Source organism: Leptopilina boulardi, unplaced genomic scaffold (assembly GCF_019393585.1).
Source record: "Leptopilina boulardi isolate dan_hultmark-lab unplaced genomic scaffold, ZJU_Lbou_2.1 LbouV2_341, whole genome shotgun sequence".
NCBI lineage: Eukaryota > Metazoa > Arthropoda > Insecta > Hymenoptera > Figitidae > Leptopilina > Leptopilina boulardi.
Window position 1 is genome coordinate 3,509,460 of NW_026137909.1, and position 22,710 is coordinate 3,532,169.

At 28.2% G+C, this 22,710-nt stretch overlaps 1 protein-coding gene across 1 annotated transcript in view; it reads right to left on the bottom strand.

Moving 5' to 3' along the window:
• Positions 1-22,710, bottom strand: part of LOC127285765 (carbonic anhydrase-related protein 10) — a 175,906-nt gene that overhangs the window by 11,700 nt on the left and 141,496 nt on the right. Inside the window, exons 5-6 of the mRNA XM_051311942.1 lie at positions 8,256-8,351; positions 214-280 (exon numbers count right to left, since the gene is read on the bottom strand). Coding sequence (XP_051167899.1) covers positions 214-280; positions 8,256-8,351 — 163 coding nt within the window. The remainder of the gene's footprint in view (positions 1-213; positions 281-8,255; positions 8,352-22,710) is intronic.

The following is a 22,710-nucleotide window of genomic DNA, read 5'->3' on the forward strand; positions in this document are numbered from 1 at the left end:
AGCACTTAAGTGAATCGCTAAGCTTGATTGAAAAAAAGAAGATGATGACAGTGCTAAAGATTGAGCTCTTAAGTGGGATAAATCGACTGTTCGATCGGCAGTCAGTCGTGCGCGTGATTCGTTCCGCTGACTTTTTCTCCCCAAGTATATATATATAAAAAGCATGGCCCGTGTCGCGACTCCAACGAGTAATAAATCGTTTTTCTCACTCACCTCGGTATTGCACCTTGTTGAACACGCTGGTTATTATCCGTAGTTCCGGGTTCGGCGTGTCGCCAACCTGAAACAGAAAATATCGATATCTCCGTCAATCATTCATCTCTATTTCACTCTCTCACTCTCTCTCTCTCTCTTGTCGTCGTCGTCGTCATCGTCAACTCTAATTCGTTTCACATCGATTTCCCATGAACAGTGAAAGGGAGAGGGTGAGTTGGTTTGTTGTTCAGGGCCACTAAGTGCACCGCATAAAGAGCGGAAAAGGTAAAGAGTCATTTCCAACTTATATACACTCAGTCGTTATTAAAGCCATCTATAAAAGATATATATATATATCCTCAGTCTGACCCCAACACACGAAAGATGGCAATAAACGCGCGGCGAAATAATAAAAGAATAACGGCCCAAGGAAACAAAGTCCAATCTTTTTATATGTGTCCTTAAGTGCGAGAGAATGTTGTATATAAACGACAACGATGAGGAATTTACTAGAGAGGCTCTATATATATATAAAGGGGGAAAAAACATTTCCTAGTTTTTGTGCGTTAATCTCGTTAAACTAGCATTCCTTTTTTTAACACACACACCCTTCAATTCACATTAGTTAGAAGGGGTGCGCTCACACACTATACTCAAGTATATAGTCTAAAGAATGAGAAACTTTTTTTTTTCATTTCTGTGTGAAATTCCAGCTGCTCGATCGATCGAGGCAAAGATCGAACATCTTCCGAGTCGTTTGCATTCATGAGATGCAAGTCACGGCATTTAAGTGCCGATTTAGTTTGAAATACTTCTTCAACCTAAAGAGCGCAAAAAAGCAAGTTTCTGCCCCTCCGCCTACCCTCTTTGCGCTAGCTCGCAGAGAAAATAGTACCTGGCAATTAAATTCGAACTAAATTACGTCCATGATTAAATAGTTGAATTGGAACGCGACGCTTTTCTTCTTAAAGACAATGTTCACATTGTTATTATATAGTTTTTTTTTTGTTTATCATTTTTCAAAGTAAAATATTAAAAACTTAAATAATTTTTGTAATTTTATTTTCTTCAATGAATTCAAAATTAGATTGTGGGCTGGCACATGGACGTGAATTCCAATTACTGAAGAATAACAGGAAAACTGGAACGACTCTTGTCATAGTGTCACAAGCAGTAAATTCTTTAAATCTGTATAATAAACCGAAAAATTGAATTAGTCAAAATATATTTAATTGAAAATATAGAGAAATTATTTTATTTTTCTACCTTCTCAAAGGAGGTTCTTCCTTCAATCTGTCCATAAATCCTCCATTAATTTTTTTTTTAATCGATTTTATCGAAATCTTTTTAAAATTTTTTCTCCTTATAATTTTCTTCCTCGTATCCCTAACTATTCCCATCCCTTAAATCTTCATTGTATTCATTCGATCCCTTTGTCATCATCTCAACTAACTCAAGTATTCACACTCCCTTCACTGTATAACACTGTTCTTCTTTCCCCTTTTACTCCCTTTCAAAGTATATATCTCCCCTAATTTTGCTCACCTCAGCCGCATTCCTTGCCTGTGTAGTACTTGAGTCACCGCTTTCCCCTTTACTCGACATTTCAGTAATCTCTTCTACCCACCATATTTGACATTCACTCTTCATGTCATTCAATCGCACTTTTTTCTCTGATTTCCTTTCCTAACGTCCTAATTGTCACTCCACTTTATTTTTTTTTTTTTTTACCGTTTTTACTCTTTCCATTCATACCACTTTCTCTTCACTCTCCATCCACTTCATTTATTGCCTTCAATTTAGCAAAGAAACACTTTTGTATGTGCACAACTTTTATTAATAATAATAATAATATTATTATTTTTCTTCTTATTGATTTCAAACGAAAACACTTTGCGTCATAAATCAAAAATTTTATTTTTCTTTTATAAAAATTATTCTTTCTTGTTAAAAACGGTAGTATAATTTTAAACCTTAACCCTACCTCTTTTAGAAAAAATCAATTGAATACGATTCAGAACGATTGAGTACAAAAATTTTTTAATTGTTTTCAATTGGAGTATATATTTTTTAAAACCCTTTGTGGCATAGTGACACTCCTGAGTGTCATCTTTTTTCTTGCACTTTTTTGAATACTTCAGCCACTATTTTACACATTTCAGTAACAAAATGTATTTAAAATGTATTTTAGAATATCTATTACAATATAACTACATTAAAAAAAGTGTTTTTTATAAATAAAATAAATGTTATAAACAAATTAAGTTTAAAAATAGCATTTTTTTTACAATAAATGTAATTGTCACTAAACAACAATAGGAAATAACCTAAAAATAATGTCTATAAAGTTTTCGGGGTCGCTGATTACGAATCTGGCATCAGATTTTCAAAATTCAAAATGGCGGATCCAATATGGCGGATGACAAAATGAAAAATTGATCGGATTTCTTTGAAACTTGTAACTCGTGGGTTTTTGGGGGCGCTGATTACGAATATGACGTTATATTTTCAAAATTCAAAATGGCGGATCCAATATGGCGGATGAGAAAATAAAAAATTTATAGGAATGGCTTGAAACTTGTTAATCGGGGAGTTTTTGGATCGCTCGTTACGAATATAATGTTGGATTATCAAAATTCAAAATGGCGGATGACAAAATGAAAAATTGATCGGATTTCCTTGAAACTTGTAACTCGTGGGTTTCTTGGGGCGCTAAGTACGAATATGACGTTATATTTTCAAAATTCAAAATGGCGGATCCACTATCGCGGATGACAAAATTAAAAATTTATAGGAATGGCTTGAAACTTGTTACTCGGGGGGTTTTTGGGTCGCTCGTTACGAATATGATGTTGAATTATCAAAATTCAAAATGGCGGATTCAATATGGCGGATGACAAAATGAAGAATTGATCGGATTTGCTTAAAACTTGTTATTCGGGGGTTTTTGAGGTCGCTGATTACGAATATGACGTTGGACTTTTAAAATTCAAAATGGCGGATGACAAAATGAAAAATTGATCGGATTTGCTTGAAATTTGTTACTACGGTGTTTTTGATGTCGGTGATTATGAATATGACTTTGGATTTTTATAAGTCAAAATGGTGCTTTTGTGTGTGTGTGATCAATTTTAACAAAATTGTCCGCTATATTGGATCCGCCATTTTGAATTTTGAAAAACTGACATCGGATTCGTAATCAGCGACCCCGAAAACCCCTGAGTAACCAGTTTCGAGCAAATTTGAACAATTTGTAAAAAATTGTCCGCTATATTGGATCCGCCATTTTTAATTTTGAAAAACTGACATCGGATTCGGAATCAGCGACCCCGAAAACCCCTGAGTAACCAGTTTCGAGCGGATATGATAAATTTAAAAAAAATTGTCCGCCATATTGGATCCGCCATTTTGGATTTTGGAAATTTTTTAAATCTAGCTTCGGATTCGTAATCAGCGACCCTTAAAACCCCCCTATAATGCACTTCAAAGATAAATTCCTCTTAAAGAAAAATGTATTGTGTAAAATAAGTTATATACTTTTTCAATTGTTTTTAATCGGGTGCTATCGGGAGAACGATATACGCACATGCGCAAATAGTTATTAATTATTTTCAAAAATTATAATCAAATTCTTTAAAAAGTTCAATTGTTTTCATATTTTTCAATGAAATTTTACAAAATTTCAATTATTTAAAATTAATAAGTCAAAACTTTTAATTCTAACTCTTCCAAAATTGAATTTCTTCTATTAAATTCTGTAATTATTTTATTTATAAAAAATTTTAACTAAAACTTTTTGCAAATTTTATCATAAATTTAAATATGAAGTCAATTTTTTAAAATACAAAATGGCGGACAACATTTGTTAAAATTCCTCGGATTCACTTGAAACTCATTACTTGGAGGTATTTGTGGTCGCTGATTACAGAATACAGTTATATAATTGATTTTACAGTTCAACAGAAAAATTTTTAATATTACCAAACAAATTACGAAATCGCTTCATAGAAATTCCACAAAAAGTTTCCGCAGGAGATTCCATCAGAAGAGCTTCTATATATATATATTGATATATCTATTTAAAAAGATTAAAATTCAGTTTTAAAATAAAACAGATTGTTTCAAAATGATTTTAGAGGAATTTTTTATTTACCTCTTATATACAAATTTAGATTTGAATAAAAATTTATTTGCCCAAATTTCTGAATTCCAAATATTTGTCAAAATTAATTTTTAATTATAAATTCGAAATTTCCCTCAAAGAATATGTTGAAAAAATAAGAAATTTTTTGTAGAAAATTGTATACAAATTTTTTTGGACTTATTAAAAAAAATTTTGACTGTGTAATATCAATATATTTAGTATAAAATAAAAAATTTTTCGTACTAGTTAAATATTGTTTAGCGGAAGTTGAAAATTATTTTCTGCCATTTGAAAATTGTTTCTTATATATAACTTTGAAACTGACTTACGTGTACAAGTAGAGCAAGTTTGAAACTAATTTCCAAGTTTTCAGTTTTAGTATATATACGAATAAAGTCAAAATTTAAACAATATCATTTTATATGATTTCTAAATTAATTTTAACCCACATAGTCTAAGCATAATATACTAATCGTTATTTAACATTACGGCCTACTGAATCAAAAAAGTAAATAAAAATTCAAATTACAAAATATGTGGAAAAAGTATTACTAGATAAAAAAAAAGTTGTTGTTTTAATGATTTTATCAATTCTTGGTATAGACTAAAGGGTCATATATGTGGAAATATACCTAATGGTATGGTTAATAATAGATGTGGTTTGCAATACTAATGTATTGGTTTTGTTGCAAAGTAATTATTAATGTGTACCATAATTAAATTGTAATTTTATTTCATATATATTTTGAAATATTGATTGATAATTTTGAAGGTAACCACTTGAATATATATATATCTATTAAATTAGGAAATAGAACTTAGTGATTGTCTTTTGGCATCAAAAGGGATGCGAGGAAAGGAGGTATTCGCTCATTTAGATTTCCCGGACTCAAGGCACCTTAGGGTATAATCCGTTTGAATTACAGTCATCAAACCTTTCCCAGTTACCCCTTTATCAGTTACCCGTTCATCGAGGGATAGAGAGCATCTGTTGAAGGGAATCCTTTATAGTAATAACTATTTCGTTCATCTCGAAAATACATATAAGAATATTAAATTGCGTTCTTTGAAAATGTAATAAATAATTAAAAAAATTCTTTTTAATAAATAAATAAAATTTCTTTCTGTTAATAAATAATTTTTTAAATTTAATATCTGATTTTTGATTTAGAAATATATAAAAGGCAAATTTTAAATTTCCTTCTTTTTTGTACTCTTTTTTTTTTATAAAATCGTGTGTCCTATTTTTTGTTTTTTTACAAAATAATGTACTATTTTTTATAAACATCGTTTGGAATAGATTCTTGAACGGAAACGTAAGAATGAGTGAGAGAAGAATAAAGATATTTGCTATCCTTCTCTTACTCATTCTTACGTTACCGTTTGCGATTGCGTTCCCGTTCAAGAATCTATTCTGCTGAGGCCTTAACCTAACCGCCGTAATATGGGCGCCATCTTCCGTCGACTGACGCGACATGGCGCGAAATCAGTTCAAATTCAAATTTTTTTACGTAAAATTAAAATGATTAAATATTTGTTATATAATAACGTCTCCAAAAATGTCACGTCACATAATAATTAAAGGAATTTTCCGTTTTACACGTCTCTAAAATATTAAACCTTGTAAATTTCTCATAACTATCGAAATTATAATTATTATTTTACTTTTTTGAATAAGTTTTCAATCCATTTGAATATATTGAATAAAATATCAACTATTGGATTTCCAAACAATTTTCTAAAGTTTGTTCTGTCCAAGTCTCGACGATATTTAGATAAATTGAAGTCAGTTCGAAACTTTTTCAAACAAGTTCTCTCTCTCTCTCTCTCTCTCTCTCTCTCTCTCTCTCTGCTACTAAAGTTCATGTTACTTAAATGTGTTAAAAACTCCTTCAACTTGATAAAAAGTTTATTTGTATTTTATATTTTTTTAAGGAGAGATTTTCTGGTTTTTCGTTGCCATCAGCAGTCTCTCTCTCTCTCTCTCTCTCTCTCGAAAATATCCTAAAGTTTGCCCAGCTGTTTGTCTGAAGCAAGCTGCAGTCTCAAAGTACATGAACCTTTTCTCCTAGCGATGTCTTTTCTAACTCCCTTTTCTCACGCGAGAAGCCTACGGCTTGAAAGCAACGGCGCCGAGTTCCCAACGAAACTTGGTAATTTATTCTTGGATTCTCTTAACCACCTTAACCGCACACTACTGGGAAATATTCTGTATGTTTGTTTTTGACTTTCTCCCTCAACTTTCCTCTAAATTGTAAGTTTCAAATTTTCATCGAGTGGCAATAATTAATTTTAAAAATTAAAATATTAATCAGAGCCGAAACAACCATGAAGCATGTGATTCAGGGCCCGTACCCCGAGGGGGTCCGCTATCAAAGTTAACATAAATATTTTATATATTTTTTTTTTAAAATTAAATTAACACAATAAATGTGAAATAAAAGTTATTTATGAATAAAAAATTAAAGTCAAGACAGAATAGATTTTATAGGTTTAATTTTGGTATCGTAAGGGTAATTTTTTGGAACCCTTTTCATTTCTTTAGTAACTTTCTAGTTAAAACCGAAATTTTTGGAAACTTACTAGAAAGTTACTAAACACACCCTGCTCTAGTAAAAATTTAGTAACTTTTAATTTTAACAATAAAATCACTAAATTTTTACTAGATCAGGGTGCGGTAGTTGACGAGAATTATGACAAATGGCGAGTGTGACAATGAAAACCAACCTTGACTAGAACAGGGTGCGGTAGTTGCCCGAAAATTATTTCAGCTATTGGCAGGGTTGGGATCGTATATTACTGCGGGTAACATACGTAGTTTTCTACGCGTATATACCTCTAAATCTTTGATCGAAGTAGATAAAATGTAATATACTTAATTTTTTTTACGGTTTTTGACGTATATTACCTAGAAAACGTATTATACGACAAAAACCTCCAAGTTACGTGTAACTTCACTACCCTGGCTATTGGGGAAACTGTCCATTGAAAATATTAGCATAGTTCCCAACCATGGTGTAGAACATACATGCAAACAAAGCTTGAGGTTTATATGGTGAGTTCTCACTTATAAAAATTGGTTTTGGTTACATCCCCGAAGTAGCTTTAAATCAAAATGTAAACAAACATAAATTGTGATGATATTTTTAAACAAAATCCGTCATGCGTAAAGTTAGAAAATGGGGGGGGGGGCGGATACAAAATTTGTGTGTGCTTCAGGTCCGCTACAGTCTTGATTCGGTTCTGATTTTAATATATTGATAAAACAAAATTGTCAAATAAGAATATTTTCTGTTAATGACAAATGATATTGCACTGTTGATTACTAAGGTAATTCAGCAGGCTTAAAATCAAGTCATTTAGCGTCGTCAGAACTCCAGTTGAGCTTGTTGGAGTAAACGGAGAGATCCTTAACTACCGACATAATTGGCAATTTAGCGGCTTCCCAAAATCGATTTAACCTCGCACAGTAAACGATGAAGAGGTCACCAGTCAGTACGACTCCAACCCGCTTCCGTGTTTTACACAAATAAAGTCAGGCCTCATGTTTAATTGCTGCGTAATCGAAATTTATCTCATGAGAAGATTACTTGAGTCATTTGCTTTTAAGTAATTTGAGTATGAAAAAAAATTCCCCCAATAAAAGTGAAACTTGAATAGAATTGCTTTCAAGAGTGCTTACAATTAAATGAGTTAATTTTCTTTTAAACAATATCAGAATATTTGCATGAATAATTTTTTTAATTTTGAAAACTTTTTATTAATTTCCAACAAAAGAAGCTCAAGACTTCACATGGTGGTCTTGATTATTCAAGAATTTCAGAAAACGAATCGATATCAAAATCTAGATAATATTTTGTGTTTGGTTAAGTGAATATTTATTTGAAAATGAATTATAAAATAACATCAAACTTACCTGTACCATTAGTGAAATAGCTACTAAACCCTGACTTTTGTGTTGTGCTTCACTCATATTGTGATACAATTCAGCGTTAAATCCATAGACTTGAATCTGTAAAAAAGAATAATTATAGTTAATTTTCTTCTGAAGTTGTAAAATTCTTATTAATTGCACAATTCACAATTTTTTATTTATTTTTAAAATTTTATTTATTTGGTTCTAATAAATTTTATTAAATATTTGGAGATTGTAGCGGATATTCCAAGATTGATTTAGTTTAGTTAATTTTAGATTTATTTATTAATTTTGTAAATTTATTTAAACTTCGTTTCCTGATTCCTATAATTACTGTTCAGTGAGTCATCGTGGGAAATTATAATTTTATTTCAAGGATGATTGCAACGCCTATTATCCATTGGAAAATAATAATTATCTATCGAGATTCAAGAAAATATTTTAAAATTTACCGCCTATTATAATGTATTGTCCATCGAACAATCAGAAAATCGAAACATATTTGGTTGGTTTCCATTGTCCCCACTCTCGCCATTTGTCATAATACTCGTCAACTACCGCACTCTGCTCTAGTAAAAATTTAGTGACTTTATTATTAAAATTAAAAGTTACTATAAAGTTACTAAATTTTTACTAGAGCAGGGTGCGGTAGTTGACAAGAATTATGACAAATGGAGAGAGTGGGGACAATGGAAACCAACCGAAATCTAGTGAATGTTTAGTAATTTTCTAGTAAGTTTCCAAAAATTTCGGTTGTAACTAGAAAGTTACTAAAGAAATGAAAAGGGTTCCAAAAATACCCTTACAATACGTCCCTGAATCGACACATGAAAATTATGTTTGGTAACAGAAGACCAAATATCGAATTACCTATTTGATTAGTAAGGTTAACTAACTAAATGTTATCTGTTAAAATATTTATTAGTAGTTGGTACTAACTAAAGTAAGTTCCCCTTACTAATAAAATGGTAACGGTAACTATTTATCTTTTTACTATTATAAATGGTATCCCTGACTATCGAATTAGCAGCAGTATAGTTTACTAACTAAAATGATACTCGTAACCATTTTATTAGTTGCCTCAACTATACTTTGTTATCTCAGTGCATGATATTGTCAGCCATTTTTAATTTTTATTGAAATTGATTTACTTTTTCTGAATTTCTCTTCTAATTTATTATTGATTGAATTTTGATATTTTTTTTACTTTATTTACTGATTTTTTTATTTAATCGATCTTTAAATTCCATGACAAGAGACTACAAATGTAACTTTTTTCGTTTATTTTCTCCATTTTTTTATTTTTAACCATTAATTGTGCAAATTGTACCAGTGTAAAATAAAATTTGTTTTATATTTATTAAAATTGTTAAAAAGAATTACTAAATAATTAATAAAGTATTTTATTTTAATTTTATTAAAAATTAATAAAATATTTAAATTGTATATCATTATTAAATACGCACAAATATTTATCTATCGAATTTTATTTTAGTTTATCAAATTACATAAATATGTACAATCGTTTTAGGTAATTTTGCTCAATACAATATACATACATATATATATATATATATATATAAAAGTCTGTATATAAATGTTTATCAAAACCATTTATCGAAATGGCAGCAACGCTTTGGCGTATTTAATACTAAAATGCCCACTGGGTTAATATCAAAGTAGGCAATTTTCCAGAGCGTATAATTCTAGTCGGAGCATTCTCTATTGTTATTTAAATGCACAGTCACATAAACAGAAGTACTAGAGGCAATGCAGAGCAAAACAAATATCTCATTTTCAAAATGTAATATTGTTTTTTTTAATTACTACAAAGACGTATCAAATATGTTTATTTAAAATATTGTTAACAAAATTATTTATTATGAATATATAAAATATTTTAACAAAAGAAAATTTTTATTTAAAAAAAAAAAAAACTCAATATTTTATATTATACAAAAAGAATGAATTATGAATTTATAAAAAAGAATCAAAAAAAGCAAATAATGGAAAGTACTTGTATACATTTCAATAAAAGTAAAAAGGGTTCAGGAAAATATAATTTCTCAAAATCATCCTTTTTTTGCAAGAAACTTTTTTTTTTTTTTTTTTTTTTGTTAAGTTATTTTTCTGATACTTTCGCAGATAAAATAAACTTTCTTTAAGAAGTTTCTTAGTAGGTTTTGTGGAAACTAGCGTCGTATTATACTTGAGAGTACCAGTCGTAACAACGAAATGCCACTGAAAATTTCATCCGTTAAAACGGAAAGCCTTTCTTCGTAAAATGCCACATAAACCCTAAAGCACATTATGAGGCCTCTAAAATTACCTTTTATAAATCTTGATGAGAAGCTTTAATCCAGATAAATTCAAACAATAGGAAATTAAAATCATTCTCTTGTTTAGTCGATATTCATTAATGAATTCTAAATTGAAAAACAATTAGTATCCAATGGAGATTAATACAAAAAAAAAAATTTTCTTCTTTCATCTATTTTAAAAATTGCTTTAAAACAACATTTTACTGAGAACAATATGTGGAAATTATAAAAAAAAGAAGCCTTTCGTTATCCTGTCAACAAGAAAATTTATATTCACGAAAGGATTCTGATCGGTAGAAGACGTTCTTTTTACGGTTGACCTAGTTTGCACACGAAGCCTCAGGAATTCTCCTTTGGCTTTCAAACAAATTTTTCTTCACAACCTTATTTCCTAATCAATACTCCTGGACATTGCCCTCTGTGACAAATATTATTAATATCTAAATTACTATCTCTTGGAAATATATACACCCAAAATATCTGCTTATTAATATTTCAACCCCTGATTTATTTACGAAGCAGAAGACTCTCCATTCTGAGAAAAAAAGTATTAAAACTAAAATAATTTTTTACTTAACCACAACTCGATCATTCGGTGAGTCTTTTTTTTTACAAAAATTAACAAAGATTTTGATTTCTAGTGAATTTTATGGCATAAGTGTTTGACCATTTCTAGGTTCTCTTCTCTCTCTCTCTCACTTTGTTGGTGCTGCAAGTGCTTGAAGGATATCCCTTGTACTCCTTCCACTTTGGCCTCTCTCACTAATGCGTAATCGCCCCCCTTACCTATATACTGTATACTGTTGGAAATCCACAACCATCCGAACCCTTCTAGAAACGATTTCCGTGCAGTCGAGGGTGTTTTCCACTCAAGGACTCCAACCATGCGGACGTGGTCTTTGTTATAAATTAATTAACCCACAACCAACAACATCGATCTAGTTCAAAGGATTTATATTCTTGTTTCAAAATGGTAATTCTATTTGAAAAGAATTTTTTCACATTCAATGTTTTCATTTGAAATTTTCACTAATGAAAAAAATCATTAATTTCGTTATTGCGCAATTCAAAATTTTTAATTAAAATTATTGTTGCATCATACGTTATTACATGAAGAGAAATAGGGGTACTATCTAGATATTGTATCAGGTACCATATTTGATCTCACATATACGGACAGCTATCTAGATTCTATCAGTTCCCGTGTAGAAATGTCCCTAAGCTTCCCATCGTGATAATAGATTCCGACTAGAACAGCGCTAGAAAATCTAGCCTAGAAAAGTCGTACTCGAACCTGATTAGATTCTTGTGAGAAATTCAGACTAGAAATATCTGCTGAGATCCCGTTTGAATTCTAGAAAGGCAATTCAAACTAGAAAAATCTGATTAAGCCCTTACTAAATTCTAGCCAGAAATACCTCGAATCGAACTTAGATTATTTTTCGATGTTTTCTTTATTTAAAATATGAATTTAATTATGTTCAATTATTATATATAGTTTCACTTTTTATTTAATTTAAAAATAATATTTAAATTTAAATCGAAAATATCGAAATCGATGTATCGAAGTTTTCAATATATCGATGTTCCATCGTCGAGAATGATGACATGAATGGTGCAAGTGCACATGTCATTTTGTGTGAACCTGAATTTTATTGTTCTTTTGTTAATTAATAATGGAAAATAATGAGAGGAAAAAAAAGCAATCGCGAATGCGTAGCAAACAATATCTTGAGGTGAAATCCATACGCGTTGAATTAAATAGAATGCAATATGTTCAAGAGCAAGTTATGGATATTGACAATTTAGATGACTCAAATCACTCATCTTCTTTATCAGAAGGTAAATATTAACATAATATTATCAATTTAAGAATATTTAATATTAAGCCAACAAACATGAAATATGTACTTAGAATATTAAAAGTAAAAAATATATTGATTGGTTTTCTAACCTCAAATTTTGTCTTTATGTTAATATCATTATTGCAAATTTTTAATTTTTACTATGATCATTCCAATTTCTTCAGGTAATATTATGATTTCTAACTTTTTTATTTATAATTCTGGTTAAAATTTGTGTTAGTACTGTTTGGAGGTTAGGAAGTTCAATTAAACTTCACGGCTATAAGAAATAGCATAACGGGCGTTTTTAACTCTACAATTTCAAAAACACACACGGAAGAAAGGACGTTGGATCTTTATATAAATATGTTTTTTGGATTTATTAAATATTTATTAATTTTTATTTAATAATAATCGATTAAAGGGAGCTAATAGGGTTCTAGCGAGAACCCTTTACTCCTGGTAGGGAAATCGCCTAGAGTTTCCCTTCCGGAACCCATCTGGCAAAAGGGACGCACAGCGTGGTCCCTATTAAAATCTAACTCAAATTTCTGCACGGGTATATAAGGAAATTGTTTATTTTTCATTGTAATATTCATATGTATAAAATTTGTTTTTTCTTTAAAATAATAAATAGGCTGAACTATTTAGACATTCAGCGAATACAAGAAAGGCTGAATTACAAGGTGAAATCGAAGCGGGAAACCTTCTTCTACAAGAAAAGTGAACAATATATTTTCTCAAAATATTGTCATTTTTCGACCAAAAATTGAATATCTCAAAAAGTTCTTTACCGATTTCGTTCAAACCTTTTTTGCCGGGTAAACGATGTAAAAAAAAATAATTTATGTGGTGAAAATGGGAGAATTACCAAAGAATTATGAAAATTAAGTAAATATTTGAATACACTCAAAAACTTTTGAAATTTTTAATTTTTGTATGGTAATTTTTTTCTGTAACTTTTTTCCAGTAATTTTTAATGTTCTTTTATACTATTATGTTTGTTTAAAAAGTTATTTTTTAATTTTTTGTTATCTTTATTAACTTATTAAAATCTGAAATTTATAAAAATATAGATCTGATAGAGACATGATCAAATCCACCAGATGCTTAGATGATTCATCACTGAATAATGGCATTAAATGATACTTACAAAAAGTTTTTGAAATCCTAACAAAAATATCTACGATGCAAAAAATTACACCAAGCAACAATTATCTTAACCATCGAAACAATTCGTGAAATGAAAGTTAGCCAAGTAAATTGTAGGATTCTGTTAAGTTTCAATTAAATTTTTTTAATATAGGTAAATAATTAAATTTAAAAATGGGAAATTATAAAAATTATAATTTTTTCATATGCGTGCAATGTAAGAAAAAAAAATGGTTTTGGTCTAAATATGAAATAGGGTTAATAATTATTAAAATAATTAATTGAAATTAATTTTTTGATTAAGAAAAATTTCTATCGTAGGCGCAGTTATGAAAACTTGGCGTAAATTATTTTTAAGTATTTAATAATAATTTTTTTTTTTTAATATTTATATCCTTCATTTATTTTTTGTTAATAGCAGTAGTATAGGTAAAAAAATAATTCACACCAAGTTTTCATAACTGCGCCTACGATAGAAATTTTTTTTAATAAAAAAATTGATTTCAATTAATTATTTTGATAATTATTAACTCTATTTCATATTTAGACCAAAACTATTCTTTTTTTCTACATTGCAAGCATATTTTAAAATTATAATTTACATAATTTCCCATTTTTAAATTATTTATATTAAAATAATTAATTAAAACTTAACATAATCCTAAAATTTACTTGGCTTACTTTCTTTTCACGAATTGTTTCGATGCTTAAGATAATTTTTTCTTGTCGTAACTTTTTGCATCGAAGATATTTTTGTTGGGATTATTTAAATGTTTATTGTTATTGACAAGTTTAAAAGATTATTTTAAGAATTATAATTAATGAATAATTTAAATATGTTTATTGTAATTTAAAAGTTAAAAAAAATAGCAAATAGGTATACCACTTTTTTCTATGAATTAAAAAAAAATTCGAATTTAAAAGTTCATTTTCACGTGGAATTGTCCATATACAACTGACTAGAATTGGTGTCTGACTAAAGTCTGTTTGTACTACTGCGTTCGAGCATTTCTATATATATGAGACGTTTCATATGAGAACGATATATGACGTACCAGAACGAATTTATAAATATTACAATTATTTGTTTATTTATTTAAATAATTCTTTGATTATAATATTACAAACTACAAATCCAAAGTCAGTTTTTCAAAATTTTCAAAATTCAAGGCGGATCTAATATGTCGGAAAATCGTTCAAAATTGATCGGATTCGCCTGAAACTGTTAATTAGGTGTTTTTGAACTCTCTGATTACGAATCTGACATCAGTTTTTCAAATTTCAAAATAGTGGATCAAATATGGCGTACAATTTTTTAAAATGGATCGGATTCTCTTGAAAATTGTTAACCAGGGGTTTTTAGGATGAACGAGTTTCAGGTGTATATGATGAATTTTAAAAATGTTTGTCATATTGAATCCGCCATTTTGAATTTTGAAAAACTGATTGGATTTGTAATCAGCGACCCAGAAAACCTTAAGATACCAAGTTTTATAAAAATCAATTAAAATTTTTTTCAACACATTTTTGGCCCAAACAGTGAAAATTAAAGAACTTATAGGTAAACTAGTGTATAAGACTGGAGTACAATTTTTGCTATTATTTTACATCGATTTTTTTACCCTTATAATTTTAATTATTTACCTTACAATACACTATTTAGAGAAGTAAATCACCATTGCCCTAATTTGGGCTTCTTCAATGGAACATTGATTGCTTTTATTACTCCATTGCGTACACTACTCCTAGGCAACAATAATAACCCTAGCTCGATTATCTTGAATATTTGGTTAGACTATTGTCAAACAATGATTAATGTTATGTTGATTGATTCAAGAAACATACAATTGTATTATAATATTAATAATTAAGTATCAAAGAAAATTGATTAAAGTTTACAAGTAATAAATAAAATTTAAAAAAAAAATGAGGTAAACTTGAAAAGGACCTGTGTAGAAATTGAAACATGGTGCAGATCAGGACCAGATTAGGCGAAATATGGCCCTAGTTAAGGAAATGATCAAATGAAACACCTTACCTGAACTGGGCCTCACAATACATTTTGAAATTAAGGGCCAAATAGGGTTATCAAGGAGGCCACAGATGTCATTATTTTGTTTAATTAATTCAGTTAATAACCTCTTTCCTGTCATTAACATCATTAAAAAAAGACACGTTTGCTTGTATTTTTTAGCTCAGCAATTAATAAAGTGCCGTTCCTTCTAAAAATATTTGAGATTTTACAAACTAAGTGAACAAAAATTATATAAATTAGGATGTATTGATAGTAAAGTAAAACATTTTGTTTAAATTACAAAAAAATAGGTTGGTTTCACAGTATTGAAAAAACTACAGTGTTTCTTCCTGCTCAACATTAACATTTTAATCATTTAAAGATAATTAAATCACAAATTATAATTAATAATTGAAATTTTAGTGATTCCTTAGACTGAAAAATATAAATTTTATATAAAGAAATGTTTGTTTACTTTGATTTCTAATTGGTAAAGTTTTAAATCAGTTCTTTTATTATATATCTGGTTTATGAATAAAAATATTATAATAAAAATATTAAAATAGTAATTATTATTTATAATTTATAATTAATATACAATTAACTTTTGTAATAATTTTGTTTATATAAATTATTTTTACTATTAATTATTGAAAATCGAAATAAAATACTGAAATGAACAAAATTGTTAACCCTTTCATTTTAGTTAGTAAATTTTTATTTTTTCAAACAAAATGAGTTTATAGGGGATACAATATATAAACAAAAAAAAGTAACACAACAGAAATGAACTTTAAAAATCTAACTTCATCCTCATCTTGCGTCCTGCTTCCCAATCTTTTGCATTGTTAAACGCAATTGCGAAGAGACCTAGAACGCTGTCTTCGCTCAAGTTGTATTTTTCCATCAGTACATCTGGAATAATTAAAAAAATTTGAGATTTTAACAAATAAATAAATATCGATTAAGGGGGGAACACCAGTTGTAACTTTCGAAAAATCGATTTTTTTTGTGAATTTTCTTAAAGTATACATATTTAGAAATATGTCTGTAAATTTCAAAGTTGATCCGGTGAAAAATAAATGAGATATACAGAACACTGCAGCGGCGCGTCCCGTGGCTTCATACAAGGTGGCCAGCCATACCTGACCCTAACGACAGATGACAGCAAATTGGCATTTTAGAATCGGCAACCACTGCGGAAGAGTTATTATATGGTCCAGGAATCGATGACTCTTTGTAACTTGGAAACAAAATTTCTTCTGAACAAAACAAAGTAAGTTGAAACTTTGAATGCGTTTTTCTCAAAATGACATTTTCCAAGTCGGTGACCACGATTACTCGAATACCATTAAACCGATTTATTTAAAATTTAGTGTTCTTCATTTACACATATAAGTCTAGTTCGTGATCGAAGGATTTTTTTTTATGCAAAACTTTTTTTTATATAGCTGAAAATCGACCGTATTTTTTAACGAAAATCATACTTTTGACTTTGACAGGTCGCCATTTTGTCAAATTTTTTTTTTTTAAATCCTTCGATCACGAACTTGATAATCTTATGATAAATGTAAATCAATTTCATTTTTGTATTTCAGACGAAGTATACTTGCTGAATGCTGGTCACCGCAATTCGCCTTTTTTCTTAAGGCGCCACTTCAATGGCTCATATCTCCAAAAGTTTTTGTTAAAAAAATTTTTTTTTTCTTTTAAATTACAGCTTTTTACATGTACTTTTAACTAATAAATAGTATTCTTTAAAAAGATTCATTGTTCTTTTGGAAAATATTCTTGTAAAAAGCATTATTTGTTGAGTTACAACTGGTGTTCCCCCCTTAAATTTTAATAAAATAAAATTTTATATGTTTATATAATTACTTATTAGAATTATTTTTTTAATGATAAGAAAATTAAAAAGTTTCAACAATTTTTAATTTAAAAAATGTTAAATACTTAAGCAATATTAATTTCAGGAATATAATGCAAATTTAAAGCTTTTTGAAATATTTTATTTAAAAATTAAATAATTTTTTTTTCGTTTAACAATAACTTTTTGCAAAATTTCAAGAGACATGTTTTAAAAAATAAATAACTTTTTGCAGTCTTAATTAAAAATATTTACTTACTTTCTTTTAGTGTTTTGAATTAAATTTTTAAGTCCTTTTATAAATCGATATCTCCTCACTCTTTTTGTACTTTTTTCCTTTGCCATTTTATTGTAACACTTCTTTATTTTAAACATTCAGAAAAGACATTCACTGACAATCTGACATTTATTTTTATTACTTGAATGTGGTCATTAAAAAAAGAAATACCAAAGACTTCATTTATTACTTTTTTTAAAAATGATTTTTGTAGTCTAGGGTCCTATCAGGTCCCGGTAATTCTCCGATCAGGCTATAATGAGGCAACCTTTATCAGGGCCAGATAGCAAATAGGATTTAACTAGATCAATTTCTACACGGGCGAAGAGACAAAATTTATAATCACGAAATTAATAAATTCAATTTTTTTTTCACTGATACTTCGGAGAAAAAATACCAGAATCATTTCTCTCCTCTATTAAATTATAGCATGTAACTGTATTTTCAGCTATTCACAGTCTATTGCAAAAAAAAACCGAGGAATTCACAAAACACATGATTGGATTGTGCGGAACAGTAATTAACAATCTATTCATGTTTTACGTGGATTTCACTAAATCAAAGGAATTTACTTTAGCATTTGCAATTTTGATCTCGATATTTTGAGATTTGAAATGTGAGTGTAAAAAGAGATTTCTAATTTTTTTTTTAAAATTAGGAAAAATCTGACAGAAAAGAAACGATGTGGAAAAATAGAAGTTTCCGACTGGTATTTTATTGAGAGTAAAATATTGATTTCTGTTGTTTTTTTTCTCTTCTTTTTTTATTTTATTTTTTTTTTTTTTAATAATGCACGAAACTGTTTCATGAGTATTTCATGAATTTATCAATTTAAGACAAAATATCAAATGGATTCATTCATTCGCAATGAATAATTGACTGCGATTCATCGACAGAATTTCCTCTGTTTGACAACTAGCCACAATGCAACGGGTTTTTTTTTTTTTTTTTTTATATTTTCCTGAGAAGAATTATTATTTTCGACAGCTTCATCTGCACGAGAAGTAACAATGGCAAAAAAAAGTAAACAAACAAAAAGTAATTGAGATAGGAATAACGAATGAGTGTTGTAATATTGGTGAAAGAATATAATCTGAGTTTTGATTTTAATAATTCCTATTCATACAATGAGAAAATTACGATTTTTAAACTTATAAAATGTGTTTTCTAGAAAATATGTATAGCGTTTTGCAATTTTTTTTTTTTTATTTCTTTGATAAAATTACTATCAGTTTTATTTATATAATTTTTATTTTTTTCGACGCGAATTTTTCTTATTGTTGACTAAAGAAATCCAAGCATAAAATCAAATTAAGCAATCAATCAGGATCTCAATCACTTGGGTTAGAATTTGTTGAAAGTTTGCGGAAGTACCAGGAACGAGTTGATTGATCGTCCTACGAAAGAAAAATCAGAGTGTAACAGAAACTCCAAAAAGATCAAGATACTCTTACTAAGATGATTATTTACTTTCTTTCTCAAGAGAAAGAAAAGTATTTGACTTGTGGAAAGAAGTTGTTCTAAGTATATATAAGAAATGGTTAAAAACGTTTGCTGCATATCAAGGAAGAAAGATATATATATATATGTATATAGTTTCCAAATCCTGCCAGTAATTATCATTGAGCGTTTGTGTGTTGTCTCTTGCTTGGCTTGCAAATTTGTTGAATTAACCGAAACTGACGTAAGCGTCAAGGGTCGATGCGGTCAAGTGCACAGCGTAATTGTAGTGGTCGTTCCTATCAGAGTGACACTTGATGCTCTGTCATTATCCGTCGTTAGATTCTCCGTGCTTTCCATTCATATTTAAAGGCGTCAAGTAAAATTTATGTCTAATAATTCTATGAAAATTATGTATATAACCTTTTTTGTCTATACTCACCCTTTTTAAAAAAAATCAATTGAACACGATTCAGAACGATTGAGTACAAAAATTTGTAATCAAATTCTTTAAAAAGTTCAATTGTTTTCAAATTTTTCAATTAAATTTTACAAAATTTCAATTATTTAAAATTAATAAACGTCAAAACTTTTAATTCTAACTCTTCAAAAATTTAATTATTTCTATTAAATTCTATAATTATTTAATTTATAAAAAATTTTAACTAAAACTTTTTGCAAATTTTATCATAAATTTAAAAAAAAATTTAATTTTTATTAAAAACTTTGATTGCAACTCTTTGAAATATTAATTATTTAAAAAAATTTTTAATTAAAATTCTTTACAAACTTATTTAGTGCTAGAAACGAAAGTTAAACCCATTACATTTGCAAAAAGTTTTACAATCATTAAAATATTTTCAAAATTTTCAATTTCAAATCACCTGACATTTAATTATTTCTTATAATTATTGTAGATCTTCCAATATTCGATTATTTAAAAAAAATTCAATATTGTCTGACATAGAAAAAAATTTCAATTTAAAATACAAAATGGTATAATTATTTCACATTTTGATATATTTTATATGAAAATGGACGAAAATTGAAAAATAAATATCAAAAAATTGACGATGAGACTCGGCGAAATTTGCCGAAGTTGAACAAGCAAGACCGTTCGGAATTGTCCGATCCTCACCGATTGGTGACGAAAACTGACGAAGCCCTAATCTATTAATAACTTTTAGAAAATAAAGTTCGAAGATTTTACGTTAAATTAGTGTTATGTCAAAAAATTTAAATTACTATTAATTTTGCCTAATCTAAACTTACAATTATACCCTGTTCTAACTCCTTAATTTAACTTAGTTAAATTAACTAAGTTGGGGAAAGGATTATTAAATGAATGTTTAAATATAAAAATTATTTATTTAAAAACATGTAAATGTTCTTAATTATTAATTTTGACAATCAAATATTTAGAAAATCTATTTAATTAGATTTGGTAAAACTACCTTATTTTATGTTGTGGCGGAGTTTCCCAATCTTCGTTTCTTGGCACCTGACTTTGATCTTCTATTTAGGTAATTAAGATTTTATTACTGGAAACCTTTTAACTGATGACCTTTCTCACAAGCGCAGAAAAATCTGTTCAGTTAGTATATAAGGATGATCACATCAGTTTCTCATATCAGCGTGTATTTGTGTCCAAAGCGTTATTCTGCGTTTATTTTTGCGTATTGTCTTTAGTATTGGTTAGGTTTTCAATCGTTATAAGTCGATTTTTTCTAGAAGAAGATTCGATTTTCATTTTTAAAAATATTTTACCTTTTATAATTTTACTTTCATTTCACTGGCAAAAATTAATATTTTTCAACGTTCTTGAGCTCATTGGAATTGTTTTTGGTTATACAATTCAAATTATTTAAAACAATTCATGTATAGATTCTTCCCTAGCGTATATGCCAACTGTGAAAATTGTCTAAAAAAAATCAAAAAATTAAAATTCAATTCTACAACAATTAAACATAAACAACAAAAATTTTAACTTCAATTTCTTTTGCAAATTTAGACTGAAATTAAAGCTTAAATATAATTTTTTTTTAAGACCCATATACACAAAATAAAACAAAATTTCATATTTTGAAAAAATGGGGTTAAAGGAAAAAAAATATTTTTAGGGTCTTTACTTCCATTTTTTTCAAAATTTGATATCAAAAAATTTATGCCGTTATAAAAAATCAAAAAGTACCCTAATAACGGCATTTTCTTAATTTTCAAGGTCAAATTTCTCAAAAGCCAAGAGTGATGGAGCAATTCTAAGTTAAGATTCGTGTTTAGCGTCAAAAAACCTGTAAGAATAACCCTATGCGATCCCAGAAATAAAAAAAAATATAATTCTTAGGTGAAGGAACAGATTCTTGTTGATCGTTTTTCACATTTTGAATCGATGGCCGTATAATATTATCGATATGAATAAAATATTAGATTCTAAATTTATGGAAATATTTACAATAAGAAATTGAAATTCTATAAGAAAATAAAAAAAACGGAATTATTAATTACTAGATGGCGGTAAGTCAGAACATAAATGTTAAAAATAATTTCTATCTCAATTATTAATCTACTTATAAATGCAAATTAAGTTAAATTTAAACAAATTAAATTGAATTTTCAAATTCCAGAATAGATATAAAATCGGTTTTATTTCATATCTATCTTAATTAATAAATGTCATTCTTAAATTGTAAACAAATAAAGTAATTTTTTCATCTTCCGCACTTATTCCTAACCGGAGAGATAAATTAATTTATTTACTTTTATATAGATAAAATATAGATAAATAGATTAAATATAGATATGGCTTTTAGATATTTTTGTTAACTTTAAAAATGTATGTACTAAAATAAACATTAAATTAAATTAACAAAATTATCTTGATACATTTAGGATTTTAGAGTATCTTAATTTTAAGTTTATTGCTTTAATACTATTTTGTGTAAACCTACTCTACCTGTGTGAGATTCTTTTATTTACCCTCCTTCCTTTTTTTCTTCTGTTATGTCATATATTTGTTAAAAAAATTTAAATAATTTTTAATTTTACCTAAGCTGAACTTATAATTATTCCCTATTCTAATTCCTCAATTTAACTTAGCTAAATTAACTAACTTGGGAAGAGGTTTATTAAATGAATGATTAAAAAAATACAATATGCAAATTATTTATTTAAAAATGCTGAATGTTCTCAATTATTATTATTATTATTACAAGACAATCAAACAATTATGAAATCTATTTCATAAGATTTGGTAAGGTTACCTTATTTTGTGTAGTGGTGGAGTTTCCAAATTTTCTTCGTGAGTTTTGATGATTCGGTATTCTATTCAGTTTTTTTACGACCGCTCGTAAAAGTTCTTTATTGATGGGTGTCACTGTTTAACTTCCGTATATATTAGAACTGTATTTTAACACATGAACTCCGTACGTATTATTTTTGAGACTGACTTCGTAGTGAAAGGTTCCCCTTTATATATTAATATTTTCCAATGTATTTCTCGCGGCGGTACTAGCTCGCCTCTTTGGGTTAGATTCAAAATCG